The sequence below is a fragment of the Drosophila erecta genome, unplaced genomic scaffold, assembly GCF_003286155.1.
Source record: "Drosophila erecta strain 14021-0224.00,06,07 unplaced genomic scaffold, DereRS2 tig00000092-arrow-pilon, whole genome shotgun sequence".
Classification (NCBI taxonomy): Eukaryota; Metazoa; Arthropoda; class Insecta; order Diptera; family Drosophilidae; genus Drosophila; species Drosophila erecta.
Genome location: NW_020825207.1, coordinates 17,088,751 through 17,109,919, shown reverse-complemented (window position 1 = coordinate 17,109,919; position 21,169 = coordinate 17,088,751). Strand labels below are relative to the sequence as shown.

The 21,169-nt window shown below is 42.4% G+C and overlaps 2 protein-coding genes across 3 annotated transcripts; one reads left to right on the top strand and one right to left on the bottom strand.

Annotated features, from left to right (window-relative positions):
- Nucleotides 1-1,121: 1,121 nt before the first annotated feature.
- LOC6549290 (chondroitin sulfate proteoglycan 4) lies at nucleotides 1,122-18,328 on the top strand. Of its 2 annotated transcripts, none has more exons than XM_026979898.1 (12): nucleotides 1,122-1,435; nucleotides 3,875-4,575; nucleotides 9,799-9,995; nucleotides 10,062-10,292; nucleotides 10,386-10,567; nucleotides 10,627-11,215; nucleotides 11,430-12,458; nucleotides 12,917-14,316; nucleotides 14,375-14,528; nucleotides 14,592-15,255; nucleotides 15,324-16,227; nucleotides 16,293-18,326. In XM_026979898.1, the coding sequence occupies exons 2-12, from the start codon at nucleotides 4,488-4,490 to the stop codon at nucleotides 17,998-18,000; spliced, it is 7,146 nt and encodes a 2,381-aa protein (XP_026835699.1). In that variant the 5' UTR covers nucleotides 1,122-1,435; nucleotides 3,875-4,487; the 3' UTR covers nucleotides 18,001-18,326. The 2 variants fall into 2 exon arrangements, with proteins under 2 accessions (XP_026835699.1, XP_001974379.2); XM_001974343.2 differs by having other exon boundaries at nucleotides 1,273-1,415; nucleotides 16,293-18,328.
- Nucleotides 18,318-20,628, bottom strand: LOC6549293 (protein grindelwald). The gene is made up of 3 exons (XM_001974346.3): nucleotides 19,806-20,628; nucleotides 19,021-19,329; nucleotides 18,318-18,946 (listed from the first exon to the last, which is right to left on the bottom strand). The coding sequence occupies exons 1-3, from the start codon at nucleotides 20,200-20,202 to the stop codon at nucleotides 18,765-18,767; spliced, it is 888 nt and encodes a 295-aa protein (XP_001974382.2). The 5' UTR covers nucleotides 20,203-20,628; the 3' UTR covers nucleotides 18,318-18,764.
- Nucleotides 20,629-21,169: the final 541 nt, after the last annotated feature.

Below are 21,169 nucleotides of genomic sequence, written 5' to 3'. Positions count from 1 at the left end.
GGACCGTGTGACTTATGTAACTTAATAGGCTGATGAAAAATGGTTGAGATTTTTATCACTCGGCATCCAGAGACATCCAGAGAAAGGCAAACAACATGTGGCAGAGTCGAAGGCAAAGGCGATGGCCCAGCCAAATTGAAGCCACATGTGTGGGTGCACAGAAAAAAAAGTCTGCTGCACAATGAATCTAAAAGTTGGTGTTCTGGTCTTATAACAATTCCAGCTATAACTTCAATATATCTATTGTGTTAGAACTTTGATGGGTAGTGAAATTACTACGATACCAAATTCGGTGAAATACATCATTTTCTTAAGCTTTCCTTGATAATTTAAATTATATTGTTTTTTTTTCCATGTATGGGACCCCTGCTATCCACAATGAAGATGAAGATCATCAGAGAGCAGCGGCCAAGCACCGCTAAACAAATTGAAAAATTTCAAGTCCTCAGCCTCTTGGCGCTTGCAATTGCTCAATCCGCGTATTTTCGCGTGCTGCTCAGGAAAATGAAAACGAAAAGGAAATGGAAAAGGAAAAGGAAAAGGGGGAAAACGCGGAGAGCACCCAGCAATGAAAATGAGCAGCTGAACGGCAGAGTGTCATCAGCGACGTATCAGTGATGAGCAACGAGTCTTCCAATTTTGGCAAAGGGGTAATGGTTTTTCGTAGAATCCTATAGTATAGAATTAATGATGCCTTAAGTTCTGAAGAGTGTACACTTTAACAGCTATGATTCACTTGTAATACCAAGAATATGTGACACACTGTATCATATAAAGACAATGTCTAAAATTTGAATCCCTTAACTTTGAGTTGATAACTCTAATATTCCGAGCTCAACTCAACTGAGACTAGTAACTATGCTTACTATTATAAAATTTTCCCTTAATAAATGAAATACTGAAACTTTTGATGGTGTCTTTGACTGAAAGCTACATTTAACAACCCTAAAGCGTGTATCCTTATCCCGACCTGCCAGTGGATTCCCACACATATCCCTTTCGCATCCCTTGCCTGCGAGCGGCCAGCTCATCACTGCTATCTAGATAGAGATACATTTTGGGCCCGCGTTCGCGTTTGCGTTTGCGTTCGCGCGTTCGCAGAGCGCACAAAAGTCACTCGCGGGTGCGCCATGGAGTGGTGGCACCAAATCGACATCGGAGGCATCGAGGCATCGGAGGCCTTTCAGGGAACGGGAACCATGGGGTCTGGTCCGGGTCTCATTGGGCACTTCGAGCGAGCGCACTACTGCGTGCGGAATTTTCTTTCCTCTCGGCTCAGTCTGTGAGAAATCGTTGGCGTGTTCGGTTCGTTTGCTTATCGGAAAGTGGAAAATTCGGTTGGTTCTTGGCGCGGGTGGCGGCAATCGGAAAACGCGGAAAACTCTGACCACGCGCCCCTTAGAGTTTTTCCAAACGTGAGTGGCCCAGTGGATGTGTAAGAAATAGAAACTTAATTTATTTTTAAGTTTCTGGTTTTCCTCCCCATGTTTACGGTCGGCACTCTTCTGTCAAGAATTCCGGCTAAAAACTCATTGTGAATGAAAGCGTTTGTTGTTGTGCGTTGGTAGATAAATCTTAAAATACGAAAAAATACGAAAAGATACAGAACTTTGCAAATTGACCGTGAATACCGCACGTTCTGATGAATCTGTGAAAATTGCCAAAGGGCCAAGTCAAACAAAGTCAGTGATCTCAACGGAAGTAAAAGAACGATGTGTGCACAAGCAGCTAAGAAAAATTAAATATAAATCATTTAATTTTAAGGCAAGGGTGTGAAAAATGAGGTGCTGAAATCGCGGACAGCAAGTCGAGAAAGTGAATGAATAAAAATGTGGAAAATAAAATTAATTGCCAAAAGACCAATGTTAGACACAGAAATGTTGATCTAATTAAATAACAACTTGGAATTAAATTTAATATGAATTAAAAATCCTGAAAATGGCATTCAAGCGTTGCTATCGAAATAAGATGAATAAAGAACAATTGGTTATATAACCCATGCAAAATAATGATATGAATGCAATATGCACAAAGTATAAAATTATTATTTAAAATATTAAATATTTTTTTACATTGCAAAAACTTTCCCAAACTCAAACTGTACCCATTTGACTCCGCCCGTGGATATATGCACCAATAAAATTCATATTTGTGACATATGGTGCTGAAGTCGCACCAGAGCACAACTCCATTCATCAATCGCAGTACTCGGCGATCATAAATCAGAGTGCCCGAAAAGAGTGTGACTAAATCACCGACTGCAACTGAGATGGAGTAGGAAAACTCTGCACACCTTGGAGGCCTTTTATGAGTTAGGAAAGCGTACAAATCGGCGTGGGTAGCGACGCCTACCAATTTTCCAAATGAAAACGCCGTTTTCATGGCTTATCAAATCAATTTTCGATTCTGTAGAGCGGTATTTTGTTGGCCTTTTGTTTTCACAAAAGTTTGTGTGCCACCAATTTTTAATTACCATAAAAAATATAAACTAGTATGAAAGAACTTTCCCAAAGTGCATGTAGCGGCAGCTGGCAGACTCCGACTATCCGGTAGATACATTTATTAATTTTTATGTTAATGGGGAGAAAAAGTTTGGGCGCAAAGAGGGAACACGCGTCTGTCATAAAATGCACCCTGCCGATTGTCACTTTATTTTTTTTTTTTTTGGTTTCGGTGTCGTCTGCAGCGGCATGGCGTTTCAAATTGTGTTTTGACTGCTGCGACGGGCTATAAAAGTATTCAGTATTCGGAACGACAAGAACTTGGGTGGTGCTTATAAAAATTAACAAGCTGAATTAGCAGAGCGAACTTAACGAGAATGCAAGACCACGACGGATTTTCCTGGAGGCTGTATCTGTGCAATTGACCTCATGATGTCGAACCTGCCGCGGTTTCGTGCTGCATTTCGCGTCGGAAAATAAATGCATAAACATAAGAGAGTCTGGCGCAGTATTTTTAGATACCCCCGGCGTAAATAATTCATTTTCCAGTCACAGTTGTTGACGTTTTGGCGTCGCCCGAAGTTTCCTTTTCCTCAGGGGACTTCTCCCTCCGAAATTACGAGTCCCTCTCGATTTGCATTCTAAACTTGAAAGAGTCCTATTTTTGGCCTATTAACGTTTCTCGGCTATCGGGAATGAAGGCCCCTGAACTTTGACTGCTGTTGCAAAATTTTGAACTAGAAATTCCACTTTATACAAGACCAAATCCCCAGTATTGCTGCGAAAGAGCTTAAGCTGTCCGGCCACTTAAGGCCACTTTTTATGGATGATCCCCCGCTCCGTCACCACCAAAAAAATACAATAAATTTTACTCAACTGTGCAGCAATTTCCACTGAAGTGGAGGAGCAGAGTCAATTAAGTCTCCATAAAGTATCTGTAGATACGCTAATCAATGGTATACATTCGTATCTTCATATGTAACCCCGAAGCATCGGGGTCCCGGGTACTTGAATTTATTTGAGATTTGTTTGGCTTAAAATCTACGGCAATTAAAATAGCAAATGAATAACTCAAGTGGAAGCTGTATATAATAACCAAGGAATATACAATCAAATTGAGCATATCAATGAAAATAAACATGGCAGAGCGAGCGAATGAATCTCTCTCTCTCTGTGTATCTAAATAACTCATTATAATTATTATAGTTTATTAAAAAAGACTTACAAACGAATTATTACGAGGTTCCAAGGGAGTAGTGATAAGCATTTTCCACTATCTTGAATCATACATACTTAGTGGTTAATACTGGTAGATGGCTTGTACCCAACTGACCAATTAAAAATGCATAAAACGTGCCATATACATACCAGTGAAAATTTAAATAAAAAGGAAAGCAAAGTCGTAATGCCCATAAATCTATTTCCAATTACAGTGAAGTGCAGTTGCCAAGAAAAATAACAAATAAACGACTAGGCGCATCAGTCGTCGGTGTCCAATGTGTTTATGATAAAACTCGAACGGAATTGAAACGTAATCGGGCGAAAGTTGGCTGCCAAAGTGTGCGTCTAAAAGGGCGAGCAAGTTAAGAGGAGCAGCCGCTTCAAAGCAATCCAGTCAGTCAGTCAGTCGGCAACATTCGAGGTGATTCCCCTTCCTGTATGACTTCTGTCAACGAAATGACATGCAGCATCTGTCTATGTGGCCAGCGGGCCAGGACGTGATGCTGTGCCGCTGCTAGAGAGGAAACCTCGATGTTCCGATGTCTCGATGCCCCCGATGATGCTATTTTTATGAGGCCCCCAGACTACGAAGACGACGACGGATGCGTGGCCCCATGAAAAATCAATTAACACGCAAAATTATTAAAGACGAAAAACAAAGTCGAAAACGAACGAAGCGCGAGTGGTACTTGGGGTTCCGGATCTGTGAGTCCCAGTTCCCCATCCTCCAAAGCGATCCGATCCAATCCGATCCGATCCGCTCATCCTTACCAACAGCCACACACCATCTTCTCGCGTTTATAACTTCAAAGCAGCTGCAACGGAATGTCGCGCCTCCGTGGATTAGGATTCGGATGGCTATGGCTGGCATGGCTCGCCATATTGCAATTGCAAACTGTCGCAGCCATGAAAGGTGAGTTCAAAAAAATCAACTTTTTAGTAAAAAGCAGCCAACAAGAAGCTGCGACACAGAACGTACAGTTAATTAAATGTTACGACAGTCAGGTAGCCAGAGATACGCGCCCCAGAACTTAATACCGCGCATAAACATGAGATTTATCATGGCAAATGATCAACGCACGATTTATGCTCATTACAAATATGGCCAGCCACGAATTGGCTAGTAAAAAAAGAAAAAAGCGGTCCAGAGAGGCAGAAGCAGCTGAAGCCAAATTGCATTTACTTTGGCTGCCATCGAAGCCGACATAAATAAAAGTCAAAATAAAGAGTTGCAAATGGTGCAGTGCCACATACATTTTGGTGTTACTCGCGTGCGCCAAGCCACAGATACAGTGGGCCAGCTGAGGGGAATTCCAATCAAAAAAGACTAAAATATCAAAAACGTAACATTTTTGTATATATGTTTTTTTATGATTGGATGTACTTTCTCAGAGACAAGATTTTATTTAGTTAAGCTGTATATACATTTTATTTTGGCTTGACCGAAGATTTGATTCCTTTGAGTTGGCCCACACTTAAAGCAAATCAACTGGCTCTGTAGCTATTCCCACGAGTATTTCACAGTGACCTGTTGAACTTTGAGAGATTTATGTCAATCCATTTCTCTGACTAATTTGACCAACTGGTCGCTGTCGGCAGAGGCCCACAGGCTTCCTTCCTGTTGCTATCTATCCCAGATATATAGTATTTATGTATAGCTATCCCCGCAGTTTGGCATTCGCAATGCTCCATGGCAACCCTGGCAACCCTGGCCGGCCCATAAAATCCAACTACTTAACTACAATGCGCCGCTGCAGTGCACTTAACGCATTTTTCACGCTTGACATTTGACTTGGGGCGCACTTTTCTCGTTGTCGTCGTCGTTTATGCTGCTCTGCTGCCTTTTGTTGTTGCTGGCCCTGGGGAAACGCAGAGTATCTGAAACTGAAAAACTCAAAGTATCTGTGCGGTGCACCGCAACAGCCATCCAAAGTCAGGCGTGCTCTTAATTTTCGTTCTATCTGCACAGTCAGGGAGACACATGCACGGTATATATTTTGGTCTTGGCGCAAATGTGTTTTTAATGATATTTTTAGTTGGCATGTGACGTCACTTGGGGGCTAAAAAGCCAAACGTGAATCATCCGCGGCAGGCGAAAATTGTTTTCATCGCTTCTTTTTAGTCTGCATTTTTTGATTTTGTACACAAAAATAGAATTCCATTTCCAAAGGAATAATACATACATACAGTTTTAAATGGGTTATAAATACTGCATAACTCTATTTTTACTTGAAATATATCTATCTGCTTATCAACTGTGTTAAAATAATTATCTCTCTAGAGATATTCTTTTTGATGTGTGCATGTAATTATATATTTTCATTTATACGTGAAATGTAAATCATTTACACGCGCAAAGCGTTGTGCCAATTTTAACATAGACGTGTGTGGATACAAATGTATCTACACTTTTGTATCCGTATTCGTATCTGTATCTGGTGCGCGCCATCTGCCAAGCTGTGTGTCGCCTCTTGATTATTCATTTGCATTTGCAATATAAATATCAACACATGCCCAATGTTAACTGCAGTCGCAGTAAAAAGCGGTTGCCTGCATATAAAATACAACAATTTATTTTGGCGACAATGTGTGTTCTGCTCTTAGAGCCCCCTGAGTCATGAGAAAATGTGTCTTTATGACTGGCCGATGCGGTGCTCAATTGTCGATAGTTGAAGCCTACCCTTCGCAGATAATTGTATAATTGAGTTTTATGCGGCCCCAGAGTCTAATTATGCCGAAGATGCTAGCAATAGCTACACATGTTCGCCCATTGAAGATTATAGAACAAGGGAAGCGGCAGGGAAATGCCGCCTCAAAGGGGTTTTCTAGTGTGGTTTTTATTTGATTTAGATTGATCTCTTAAGCCATCCGAGGGCCTTCGGAATGTGGATGCGATTGTGAATGGGCGAAGAAACTATTTTAATGTCTGCTTGGAAGATCACAGGAATTACTGCAATGATTATGGCCAGCGAAGAAATTAAAGGAGTCTTTTGGGAATTCTTTAGAAGCAATATTTCGAAGAACGAAACTTAAATGGGTTCCATCTGTGGGAAATATCCAACATACAGCATTTTTAGTAAAGATTTACCAAGCTGAAGGAGAAATCTTCATACGATCAGCTTTTGTTAGCCCGATCACCCAAACTGTTAGCCAATAAAGCATACAGCTCTTGCGCGACCATCAATTTGCCTATTAACGTCCATAAGCAGAACTCGCAGCTCCATAAATATAAAATGCACGCAGCCAACGAAAATCCACTCAAGATCACGTAATAAGCCCACAAATCACGAGCTCCACTAATAAACTCTGACATTATTAGTGAAATGAAAACTACGAAAGGAAAAAATAATTTATAAATTGCCAATGTCAGATAAAGTTTTAATGAACAGCGACTTCAGCGGGCCACCAAAGGAGCATTAATTAAAGACCAAAAAGAGAAGCGAAGCAACGACATGATCATAAAACCTATAGAAACCCGAATAGCTGCAAAGCTATGGGGACACCGAGCGACATATAACTCAAATAAAATAAACATTGGCCATAACATAAATATTCGCTGGCTACCTAGCCAGCTCCACCGCCGTGCTGCATAAAAGATAAACATAAATTTAGCATTTGATAGGGGAGTTGCATTTGATGTCGGGGTTTTCTTATGGTTTTCCCGAGTGGGTGGAGAGGTGCCCGGCATCTGTGGCCATAAGTCTTGCGTCGTGTGCTCGCCACCGATGTTTTCCCCATTTTTGGACGGACTTTTCCTGATGATGTCTCATTTGTTGCCGCCCGACATTTGGAATGACTTCTGACGCTGATGTTGATGGTGATGTTGGGGCTGCTCCACTCCGACTGCACCGCATTTTGTTGATGCAAATTGCATTTATTGTTAAGCATCCAACTTCCTGAAAGGCATGTGTTTGCCCTCACAAAGGGTGTTTATTCCTCGCGAGATTGGCAAGAAGAAAGGCAGTTTTTGACAAGCATTTAGATGTTGACTTTCCACTTAAGGTCAAAAACTGAAGTTATAGGATTGGTCTATGTCTGTCTAATTGGACAGTGGAATTATGGGCTTACAAATTTATTTCTATAAAGGCATTTTTATTAATTGCATTTAATAGCTCGAGGATGTTTTATAAACGAAATATTAAAATAGTCTTTTCTGAATTGCAACAAGTACTATTTTATTGGAGATACACGTTTCTTGCTGGTTTCATTGTTTATCACGGAAAATATGTCCGCCACGAAAGCTTTTAAGCCTCCATTATATTATCGCAACAGTGGACTTTTTAAAGAGTATTCAAATGTTCGGTGACGTATGGAATATGGACATGGCATATTCCGTGTTATTGTTTCGCCAACGATAACGCCTCCGCATCTCGGATCGCCTTTGTTTTGGGTTCAGGCACGCGCATCTTCTCAAAATGAAAAAGTAGCATTTACAGCGGCAGCCGAGCATTAATGTGGGTCAACTGCCTGGGCCGCAGATGGGAAAGTGTTTTTCCTATGTTTTCCGCCGCTTTTGACGCCTGATTGCTGCTAATTGGCGTCAAAATGGTACGGCCAAAGCATCAATAGTTGACCATTTGTTGCCCATATCGCTTTGTGTCTGTTTATCCGGCAGTCTGCTGCTTGTCTGCCATTCGTATGCAACTGTTTCATGTTTATCCTACGATTTCTATGTGGGTTAGGTCAATATGTCGTCTTAACAGCAGCGAAGAACCCACATAAACAAATGGCCAGCAGACATTTTCCCTTTTCCCGCAGGGTGTTAAGAGAAATTCTTAAAATATTTATCGCGTCCCGCGCAAAGTTGAATTCCATGTTTTGACAAATGTGTGCTTCCAAAATAATTTATTGCACAAACGTACGACAGAATGTAGAAAATCATTAATCATGCAATTTTTACGAGGTGGGATTGACTCGAAAGTCAAACGAGAAATGGGAAATTATTCATACAACGTTCGAAGTTGTCAGGTTCCTTGCTTTATTCTTGAGATACGTATGTTCCCCAGAAAAACACGCTCCACTCAAGCCCACTACTAATTACGCAAATCAAGATACAAAAGATGGCTCTCAATAGATAGCCTGATAAATGACTGACTGACTGAGTGACCTCGACAGACATTGACTGACAGCCCGACAGCTGATGGCCTGATCTAAAACGATCCACCGATCTGGACAAATTTGTATACGGATTGCAATAGAAGGCGGTTGCCAATCAAATTGGCGGCAGCTCTTGCAACATTATGAGCACTGGTCAGTGTATCTTATTCCATCAGCTGCAACTGTGTATATATCTATGTCTATCGGTGAATTGAGTGTGCATATATAATTTGAAGAAATTCAAAAATGTAGTAAGTGTAAAACTTATATATATGAGATTCTTATCTTAGTCACCACAGCCAGAATTCATAAGAATGCCATAATTATATTTATACCGGTAACTCGTAGAGTAAAAGGGTATACTAGATTCGTTGAAAAGTACGTAACAGGCAGAAGGAAGCGTTTCGGAGCATATAAAATATACATATATATTCTTGATCAGGATCAATAGCCGAGTCGAACTGGCCATGTCCGTCTGTCCGTTTGTCCGTATAAACTCAAAATAGTTTTGCCACGCACAGTCTACCGCCCACAAACTGGCCAAAACTGTCACGTCCACACTTTTAAACATTTTTTTTTTCATTTCCTAATTTTATTCGCAATTTTTACCGATATTCCAGAAACTTCCACTAGCTGAGTTACGGGTATCTGATACTAGGGGATCTCGACTACAGCATTCTATATTTTCTTTTTAATTTTTTTTGTTGTATAATGTAGAAAAAAAATTAAAAACTGTACCAAGGCTGAAGTTCTATACTCCATAACTCAACTTATCTTAATCGGATTTTTAAGTGGCATAGTAGGGGAACTCGAATATAGTTGTATTGTAGGTATGATCAATCAGATATTCAATAGCTCTGACTTAGGCATGTAATGTTCTTAAATTTTAAATAAATATTTTTAAAATTTTAAAACTCAATGTGGCTTAGCTCGAAATAGAGATACATACCGCAGTCCCCCACATGCCACATTATCTCCGCCAACGAGCGATTTCAATTGCATGGGCAATCCTATCCATGTCTATCCTATCCACCCACAGTGTCCCTCTTCGGCGATGGCTACGTATCGATGCCGCTGCAGGAGGCCAAGATGTCAACGAACATCCGCGTCAAGTTTCGCACCAGGCAGGAGAACGCCTTCCTCTTCCTGGCCGCCGGACGGACCGACTACTGCCTGCTGCGCCTGGAGAGCGGTCTGATCAGTTTCAGCTATAAAATCGAACGGGATGTGGTGCAGGTGAGCCATCGATCGAGCCATCGATCCCCTTACATATGAGCGCAATTACAGCGATTCCGGTTACAGTTGCGATCGCCCAAAAAGCAAAAACTCAACGATTTGGAATGGCACGATGTGGCGGTGCAGCGGTTCGAGAATAATATCACCTTGCAGGTGGACGGCTACATAATGCGCAAACAGCTTCCAGGCGATCTTGCTGCCCTCAATATCCACTTTGGAACATTTCTGGGCGGCGTGGGGGACTTTACGGCCGAGTTCTTGGATGGTGTTATCGGTTTTCGGGGCTGCATATCGGATGTGAGTAATAGTCAAGTGGTTAAAAAGTGGGTTGTGTTATAAATTTGGGATGCTCTGTGGCATAAGGTAATAAAATGAGTTATTTTTAATTAGGTCTTCTACAACAACATCAACATCATCAAGCGCGCCAAGGACCGCACGAGCCACACCACCAGTACTGGAGTATCCTGGACTTGCAGCACTGAGTTCGATGGGTCCAGCCAGGACAGCATTAGTTTCATGAGGAACGATTCGTATTCACTGATGATGAAGGAATCGCACGCTGTGGGAGAAACGTGGGTTCCAGGGAAACCAATCTGCTTTCCTGCCTATTTAATATTTCTCTTTTTCACAGCCTTTCCTTGCAATTCCGCACTATGGCTACTGCTGGCGTTATTTTCTTCAACGGCGGCTTTGACTTCATACTCCTCGAAATAGAGGATCAGCACTTGAAGGTGACCTTCAACAAGGACGGCAGTCTGGTGCAGTTCATGACAAATGAGCACATATCCGATGGCAAATGGCATCGGGTCTTGTTGCGCTACAACGCCGCCATTGCGGAGCTAATCCTGGACGATGCCACGAGCGGCTATCGGGGAACTCACGCTAATGAGACTAAGGCGAGCATAAATCTCGAGAAGAGCGTCTTCTTTGGCGGCGTCCAGGAGGAGATGCGCCGCCGGCTCATCAGCAAGGGACTGCGGATAAACGAGATCAGCTTCAAGGGCTGCATGCGCGACATCCGGGTCAACGACCTTCCACTGGGCTTCTCCGAGATGGCCATCTCGCGCAGTCTGGCCCTCAACTGCCTGTGGCAGTATCCGTGCGTGGAGTTCAATCCCTGCCTGAAGAGCGGAATCTGCAGTCAGCACGGAGTGGACGGCTTCATCTGCTACTGCGATCAGTCCTACTGCATCAAGGCCGATTTTCAGGGACCTTTTAAGGTATGTACAAAACCTTCAAGTTAGTAGATACATTTAGTAGATACATTTAAAGGTGTAGCTTTTTCAAACTGTATTGAGTTAGTTCATGCGAGATCGAATTTTGATTGGGCTAATATATGTAATGCTATTGTAGCTCCTGGAATCTTAGTAATAATCTCTTTATTTTAGTAACTAACATAGTTTTGTATCCATTTTCATTTACATTCCGCCACAGATCTTCACCGAAACGAGTCCAGAGCTAGAGCTCCTCTATGTCTCACCCATGCAGCTCCTAGAAGGTGGAACTGCCTTTCTATCACCCCATTTCATAGACATTATACTCGACCTACGACGCTATCCAAGTCTGAACGAACAGTCCATTATTTTCCATGTGGTACATCAGCCGAAGTATGGACAACTCTTGCAGTACTCAGCTGAAAAAGCCCTATTTGTGCCCTGCCGCACATTTAACCTGGTTGATTTGGCCACAGATAAATTGAAGTACGTACACAATGGCCAGGAGAACTTCAATGATCATGCCACATTGGATATGCAGATCTTTGGCGATGTGCACAAGATACCGGAGAATATATTGGGCAAACATAGGTTTCTTTTACACGCCAATATAACGCCCATTAATGATCCACCGCAATTAAGACTGCATTCGCATAAAATCCTGCGAGTGATCGAGGGAATCGAAAGGGTACTGGACGTGGATTTATTCAACATTGACGATCCGGACAGCGAGCCTGGAAATCTGATCTACACCATATTGCCGGCACAGAGTCCGCAGGAGACCTTTGGTTGTTTTATGGTTGGAGGTGCGACCACATCAGCCTTCTCCCAGGCCGAAGTGAATGTGGGAAAAGTATCGTATCTGTACAACTCCACTACAGCGGAATCCTTTAGCTATGAACTGCAACTGCAAGTATCCGACGGCATCGAGACGAGTGAAACTGTTTATCTGCCAGTTTCGGTACATCCGCTGGAGCTTCGATTAGTCAATAACACGGGCCTCATAATGATCCACAAGAGCTCCTTGCCAATCAGTCCCGCTAATCTGTCGATTGGCACCAATGCTGTAGATGACCACATCGACATTCGGTACGATATCGTAAAGGCCCCGCAGCATGGAGTTCTCCAGCGGCTGAGGCAGATTGATGGCTCCTGGGTGAACGTGGACTGGTTCAGCGATAGCCAGCTGCTCCTTGGCCACATTCGCTATTTGCACAGCAGCGATTTTCCCTGGCAAGACGAATTCAAGGTGTGTATGGGGGATAAAAGCCAAACACGAGCTGGGCCGTAAATGGGCGGTGAGCCAACACTAGACTGCATGTTTTGGGCAGATGAAAGTATTTGGGTACCTCAGTTTGTGTGTCCAGTTTTAGAAAAGTTTTTTATGAGTCGGTCAATAGGACCATTCTATTTTATTATTTTGTTTTAACTCAGCTGCATAAAAAAGTGCCTAAATTAATCAAACATATAATTTGTTGTGCATGTTTGCCAATTATTTGGTTCTTTAGGTATTTATATTAATACCTAATATTATTATAATATTATAAGTTTATATTATTAAGTATATTATTGAGTTTGCCAATTTTTTCGTTCTTTATGTATTTATATTAATACCTAATATTATTATAATATTATAATACCGGTCTCGGTCCTGCTTGTTTGCTGTCCAGTGTAGCCCATAAATTTGCATTGATTTCACTTTCACAGTTTATTGCCTCGTTCGGCTTTGTGACCACGCAAACTTTCGACTTCCGCATCACATTCACGCGCCTGCGCATAACGAGCACCAGACCCTCGCAGATATCGATCAATGGCAGCCGGGAGATTCTGCTGACCAGCGATATACTCTCGTACGAGACCACGCCCATCGGGAGCTTTTCGCGCAGCGTGATTTACAAGATAACGAAGCCAACTCGCTACGGGGGCATCTATGTGGAGGGCTCGCGGAAGGCGGCCAAGAAGCTGGACTCCTTCACCCAACAGGATATAGAGAAGCGCAGAATCCGATATCAAACACATCACACCAGCTACTCCAGCTTCAGTGATCGTCTGGAGTTCGTGGTTTCGGTTGCCGAATGCGACGATGTGGCGGGAGCTCTGGAGATTAGCTACAGACCGCCCGATGAGCTAATCCACAAGCTGGGCTATCAAATCCACGAGGCTCTGCAGGTGCAGGAGGGCGAAAGGGCTCTCATCACCAAGAATCACTTTGGGATACGCTTCAATATCTACGAAAGTCTGCAGTTTCAGGTTTCCTCGAGCCCGGAGCATGGTGTTATATGCAAATACGATGAACAGACGGGTCTCACCACGCCGGTGGAAATGTTTACACTGGAGCAACTGTTCCGAAATGATATATACTACTGCCATGACGATACCGAATCCACGAGGGACACATTTGAGTTGCTCATCCTCTCGGGAAACGAAACTGATCTTCAGTTTGTCTCCAATATAGAAGTGCACATAAAACTAGTAAACGACAATGAGCCCTATCGCACGGCCATCGAGCGCGTATTCCATGTGGTCAGGAACGGCATTCGGACCCTTAATCCCACAGTGCTTCAGTATCTGGATGCTGATGTCAATACCAATCACACGGATATCCACTATATCCATGTATCTAGCACCAATGGGGCTTTCTACAAGAGTGGTCACTACATCGATAGCTTCACTCAGGACGATATAGCAAACAGGAGGATTATGTTCCAGCATACAGGGGCGGATTCTGGAACGGCGTCTTTCATAGTCACCGATCGTGAGCATGAGGTCAATGGCTTGCTGGAGATCCGTGCCTCAGATCCCTTCGTCTCCATGATGGCCACTAATGCATCCATAGTCCAGGAGGGTAAATTTGTCGTTCTCAAGAACAAAGACTTTATTTTGGAAACAAATTTGGATATGAAATTGGACGAAATCTACTACGAAGTGATTAAGCCCCCATCGTATGGCATACTCATGTACTTGAGCAGGGCAAATGAGGGAGAGAATGGCACCACCGTCTATAAGGCAACGAATTATACGTCCCTGAGTAATTTTACCCACTTGGATATTGAACGGGAGAGATTGGTCTACTGGAATACGGAAATCGCCTCAATGGATAAAGTTCGGTAAGAAATAGACCGATTTTATTAAACAAGTTGTGTTCAATTTATGTTTAACTCACAGATATCGGGTACATATCAAGAACATTACAGCTGAGGGAGAGGTCATGTTCCGGATTTATCCATCTGCGTATTGGGAGCCCCTGCAAGTGAAACAGAACCACACGCTTTACGTGGAGGAATCCACAAGTGTACTTATCTCCAGAGATGTCTTAGAGGTAGATATGGCTATATCAGAAATCATATATATTCATTACCCTTCAATTACTTTTCTTCCTTAGGTGGTTCATCCCAATATTTCCCCCGGAGACATTACTTTCCTAGTAACTTCTTCTCCCATGCATGGTTACTTGGAAATGCAGTCCATGTCTTTCGATGATGAATACAACTGCAAGGTGTTCGATCAGTCTTCTGTGAACACTGAAAAAATGTTTTATATTCAAGCAGGAGTTAACCAATCCACAGACTACTTTGTGTTCGATGTTACCAATGGCATTACGTGGCTAAGGCAACTGATGATAAAGATCGTGATCATACCAGAAAAGCTGTATATGCACTCAAATATTATTTCGGTTGTGGAGGGAAAGACCGTCCAACTAAATCCCACGGATATACAGCCTTATTCTGAATACTACCGGGGAAAGATTCTGGAGTACATAGTGACCATTATACCGAATTCCGGCCACGTTTTGGCTGGGAATTCGAAAGTCAAGAGGTTCACTCAAAAGCAACTCGAACAGGGTAGCATTCAGTATGTGCACAATGGAAGCGAGAATGCCACCGATAGCATTACATTGGTGGCCATGGCCAGGAACAAGGAAAGTGTGCCTTTCGAGCTGGAATTCGCTGTGGTCCAAGTGAACGATGAGGAGCCCATGATGGTCACCAATACGGGTCTGCAAGTGTGGAACGGAGGACGCTATGTCATCAGAAATACTGACCTGTGTAAGCTGCAAAATATTATTTAACCTAACTCAAGTTAAAATGTTCAATTTTGTATGATGATTTTTCAGTGGCTCAAGACTACGACACTCCACCGGAAAATCTAACCTTTGTGGTGCATCACATATACGGCGGTTACCTGGCAAGAAAATCCGCACCTCACCAAAAAATCGAACAATTTACCCAGGCTCAAATAAACCTAGAAGAAATATATTTTATGCACGACTCCAACTCCAGGAGAAACGAACTATCCTTTGTGGTAACAGATGGCTTATTTAACACCACCACTCAAATGCTGAATATTGAGATTAAGCCGATTGAAATTCTGGCCGAGCACAATGAAAATCTTCATGTTTTTCCCCTAACCAAGAAGCAAATTCTGCGAGATTACCTGCACTTTAAATGTTCCGATGAGGAGCGAGAGATCAGATATAACATTACAGTTCCTCCAAGTCTGGGTCGCATAGTGAATGAGTTTATAGATAATGGTTTCACGAAGGAAGTCAGTGAATTTACCCAAAACGATGTGGATAATGGCCATATATTCTATGAACACACAGCTGTTATCATGGAGTTCAGGACCAACGATTCATTTTACTTCGATGTGGTTGCTGAAAGAAGCGATCGTCTATTGAATCAGAAATTCAACATTGAGATATCGGTTTCCTCAGGAGGCTTACTCAGATTTCTGCCAGTTAATAAGCTCAACGTAGACGAAGGCGGTTCGGTGCCTATTAGGCTGGATTTTTCAAAGATCTTGGAGTATCTGAAGACCAAAGCTGGCATAAATAATCCGGAGTTGTTCATAGAAGCCATCCAAAAACCCACGCACGGCAATATTGGTCTGGGTCATGAGTTCAAGCACATGCAGAGATACCACCCAAGCGATTTCTTTACCAAGAAGGTCTACTACATACACGATCATTCGGACACTTTGGAGGATACCATACTCATGTCGGTTTACCTGACACAAGGGTGAGTCTTCAATGCATTTAACTTGAGTAAACAGTTATTGTAATAAGATATGTTTACATTTTCAGGAACATTTTTCTGTGCAATTTGACAATTCCCGTTTCCATCAACCCCATTAACGATCAACCCTTCCATTTGATCACCCACCTGCCCCAAATGACAGTCGTCGAGGGCGAGAATCGCACTATAACCAGAAATGACTTGCTAACCGAAGATGCGGATACACCTCCTGAAGAAATCATATACGACGTGATGAGTGGTCCTACTTTGGGGGTACTCAGAAAGATTACAAACGACGGACACCCTGAGGACCTATTGGCTTTCTCCAATCAGTTCACCCAAGCGGATATTAACAACGATCGCATTATTTATGTGCACTTTGGAATGCCACAGTCCACGACATTTTGCTTCACCGTATCCGACGGGCAATCGAATCCTGCATACGAAATATTTACCATCAAAATAGATTCCATAAATCTGAGACCGTCAGCAGTGCAAGCACCAGTGAAGGTTCAGCAAGGAGCTACCACTGCACCCATGAGATTGGATCATATCGGAGTGTCAACAAATGTGCATATGGAGAGGTTGTCTTACAACGTCACAAACTCGCCGCTTTATGGCATTATAGTTTACAAACATCAGCCAACTTTGAGGTTCACGCAGCAGCAGCTGGAAACATCACAGATAAGCTATATGCAAACGGACCTGAACCGATCCAATGACTCCTTCCAGGTGAGTGCCTATGTTCCGGGCACCAACTACGTTGCTCAAGTGGATGTGGTGATGGAGGTGGAGCCCGTCATACAAATCAATGACATAGTAATGAAGGAAGCTGATTCCTCAGGAGGTAAACTAAAGCTTATCACCTCTTTGGACAACGATAATCCTCTGTCGTTGAAACTCAACAAATTCAACCCAAAGTTCGTGATCACTAGGATGCCGTCAACTGGGCAAATCAGAAAGATAATTCGCAGCACTGGACTGTCAGCCGATGGCCAGAGTGATAGATCCACGAACATATTCTCCTATAAAGAGCTTCGAAGTGGCGTGGTCTATTTTGTGCCCCATGAATCTGTCGAGGAAACAGAAGCTGATAATGACAGTTTCGATTATCAGTTGCTCATTAAAACAGTTCAGCCGGCACAGGCCACCGTATCGATTGAGTATAGAAGTCGTGTTGAGGAAACCGAGACGGTTCATTTGGGCAGTGCAGGATTGTCCATAAACTATTTGGCCATAGGATGTGCCGTATTTATCCTGCTGATCTGCCTGTTTATCGTGCTGTTGATACTTAAAATCAGGAAACTGAGGAAGCACAAGGCAGATATATCCAAGGATCAGCCGCCAGCGCTACCGTGTCCACCAGACTTGACTTCTGTGAGTCCGCAGCACCACCTGCACCACCATCATGGCCACCATTACGCAAGTTCCGAGGCGGATTCCGTGCCGGCGACTGGAAATTCAACACCGTTACCGGGTTTCAGCAATATTCCCCATTGCAAGATAATACCCGTGGAGTCGTATAAACATGAGTATCCCGATTACGATCCCGATGAGGAGGAGACGGACGATCAGTGCGATCCGCAGCAAATGATGCTGCCACAGAGGTATAATCCCTATCACCTGGAGCACGATGCCTGGAGCTCGTCCTGCGATATGGCGAATGATTTTGCGGGCTATGCCTCTGTGCCGCAGAGTATTTCCGGATCGGTCAGCTCACCGCCCTCGGCCCCGCCCACAAATCCACTACTTAGGCGGAATCAGTATTGGGTGTAGGTATGGCCGTAAGCTCTGCAAAAAAGGGATCAATGTAAGTGTTTCCAATTCGATCGGAATTAGTCCTAGGCTATTTATTTACGTATAAGCTTACGTTTAAGGCTGATTTATGAGATTCGTTAGGAAAAGTGAAGCATTTTATACTCGAGAACATTAATTATAGTATGGAAAGAAACACACATACATATCTGGCGTGTCATATACAAACGATTAGCATTAAGGACGAGAACAAGAGTTATACTCAAAAAGCCAACTTAACTTAGCCTTAGAATTGTGTTTGCCAACGTGGAATACTTTATACAATAAATGACAATACCTTTAAGTGTAATTCCTGGTTTTATTTCCAAATTCAAATATATCTCAGATCGATTTATTTTGCATTCGATACCATTTTAACCGGTAGGGAGCTAGAATATAATTCGTAATATTTTTACAAATTAATCTTCGATCATAGTTGTGATGTTGTATTATTGTTTTTTAAGGAAAATAGTAAATGTATAATTCCTTAACTAATCATATACAGATCGAATATAAGTTTTCAAGGCCGCATTGGTTTATCAAACATATGTTGCATGTATAGAGCAACATATATAAACCTCCTGTTTTCAAATTACACCTACAATCTACGGATATGCTTATGTATTACATATCGAAAGAAGACTTCTTGCTTAAGAACTTATGAAAATATCACTAGTTTCAATGTGGTGCACATTTTGCTTTCGCTGGACTGATTTGGAGTAGGAGTTTTAAGTACGTTTATGGCCTTAGAAAGCGACGGCGACTGTCGCTGCTGAGGGTTTCTCAGAAACCGGCGTTACGACCATGGCCTGATTATCGTATCCATATCCGATCTCCGTCATAACCGTTGTGGGCGTGGTGCTGTTTTCCGCCGGATAGCGAGTGCTCACCGGCGTTGTCATAGTCACCACGGAGCCCTCGGCGGCACCTGTAATAAATCATTGCAGTTATAGTGGGTACTCTTTATTGGGAAAACCCGGACAGGTAGATCCTTACACTTACCTGCCACACTATAGATCTGTGATTGCGCTCGCTCAAGGTCGCTGCCAGGATGGTTAATGGCATTCAGGTTCTGTATGGTGGTAGCATTGAGATCCTTTCCATTTGCAGTGGCCGGATGGGGGTAGGCCTTCGACTGGAGACGGCGCAACAGCTTCTGGAAGCACCGATTGCTCATCAGCCATCGGAGGAACTGGAACGCACAGCGAAGCGCAATCAGGACGAGAAGGATAGTCAGCAGCAAGAGGATCAGCTGCTGGGTATTCTGGATGTCCAGCATCTCCGCTTTCAACGGCTCGAATGTCTTGTATGCTGTGGGTAGATTTTGAATCATAAGCGAAAATTTTTATTATTATTAACAGTATCAGTTTTAAATAAATAATTCACAAAAGACGGGAACGTTTTCTTCCCCATCTAACATTGATGGCTTGATAATAACTCTGTGTAAGTAGCAGATAAAAATTGCCACTGCAAATATGAACTGACTGTATTTTGCCGATATAACTTTTACAAGGCGAGTTCCGTAAGATAGTAGATCTCTTTCAAAACAGTTATAAAATACTATTATAAGCAAATCAATTTAAATATGCACATACTATAAATCTTTAAATTAGCCTCTTTTTAGTAAAGTCATGGGTGATGAGTTAATCACCCGCTCAAGCCACTGTAATTGAAATACAATTGAATCCGGCTGGAAAAACCTGAACTCGCATGAAACCTGCCAAATTACCCTATGTATTGTGAGTTTATCTGAGGTAATCTTTGGGGAATCTTTGGATTCTACTTGCCTGAGCATTCCTTGGCGCACAGGAACGCATCGTAGTTGTGGGTTTGGTTATTGCAGACCGCGATGCACGGATGGCAGCTCTCCGTTGCAACATAGCAAAATTCATTGACCGGATGACAGATCGTGCCATGGCAGTCCTTACTCTCTCCATTTGCCGCAGCTACCAAGGAAAAGCTTGGGATCAACGGAGCTCCACCAATGGAGAGCGATAGGGCACTCAACTTCCTGACCGACATTTGAGGTGTTTTATAATGGGTGCTTAATTTATTTGTTATGGGTTTTGTTTGGGTTTTCAGCGAGCTCGTTCCGCTAAGTGTGATCGAAGCACTGTTGCAACTCTTTCCTCCTTGGATGGCTTTTGTTTTGTTATTTTTAAACGTATCCAAAGTATGATTCATACACCAGTAACGCGGCCCAGACGCTAACTGACTAACTTCTTTTTTAATTGCTGGCTTCTGGAGTCTGAGTATTTTGCGTTGCCCTTATACGTACAAACGTGTGTATTGGTGCAAACGAGTTTATCTTGGCCAAGTTTCACGGCATGCTTCATAGTATTCCTGCTAGTTTCTCCACATTTTCACACTTTTTCCTAGGGGATATCCGAAGACTTCAATTTCTTATTTATTTCTGTATTTTATGCACCAATATTATATGATTTCACTCCGTTATTTTAACATTTTACGTTGTTAGCCAGCGCTCAGCGACGCGTTTTGAGCCACATTCAACTCGTTACTGGCTGAAATGCGTCGATCGCTCGTTGTTACCAACCACTCAGCACTCACACCGAGGCATCTATCTCAAATATACACTCATCCGCACCGTGACTTGACTTTTGTTTACCTTTTTCACTTCGATGACTTTGTAGATGCAAAAGTATCTCTATATCTATGCTGTGGCAGGTAACCCAAGTATTTGTGTGTCTGCTATCGACTGTTTATTTTCCGACTGTTGAGTGAAATACTTCCCGACTTCGGAATACTTTGATCCCGGCTTCAGTTGCTTAAATTTCGGCAGCGATTTGACTAATAAAAACAAATAACAACGCGGGAGCAGAACCTCAACAAGCTTTATTAGAGAATTTTACTGACTCACTTACAATACAATAATGAATGAAATTGAAATGGATATTTTAAACAAATTTCCAAAACTCGTTGATAATAAAATTACATATTAAAACAACAAATAATTTTAAGATATCTTTTTTTAAAAATATGTATTCTATTGACGCTCAAAACTGGTTTCTTCAGTATCCCAATATAATTTATTTTGTACGGTTTTAAAGTTTTCTTTATAAAACTTTCTGTATAAAAACTGGACATATTTTTTTACATTTTAATAGTAATACCCTCTTTTTACAACTAACTT

Coding starts and splice junctions, on each gene's coding strand:
- LOC6549290 (XM_001974343.2), top strand. CDS start 4,488: ATGTCGCGCCTCCGTGGATTAGGATTCGGATGGCTATGGCTGGCATGG. Junction 10,293..10,385: donor TTCGGGGCTGCATATCGGAT/GTGAGTAATAGT, acceptor ATTTTTAATTAG/GTCTTCTACAACAACATCAA. Junction 16,228..16,292: donor TCGGTTTACCTGACACAAGG/GTGAGTCTTCAA, acceptor TTACATTTTCAG/GAACATTTTTCTGTGCAATT.
- LOC6549293 (XM_001974346.3), bottom strand. CDS start 20,202: ATGAATCATACTTTGGATACGTTTAAAAATAACAAAACAAAAGCCATC. Junction 19,330..19,805: donor GTGCGCCAAGGAATGCTCAG/GCAAGTAGAATC, acceptor ATCTACCCACAG/CATACAAGACATTCGAGCCG. Junction 18,947..19,020: donor ACAGATCTATAGTGTGGCAG/GTAAGTGTAAGG, acceptor GATTTATTACAG/GTGCCGCCGAGGGCTCCGTG.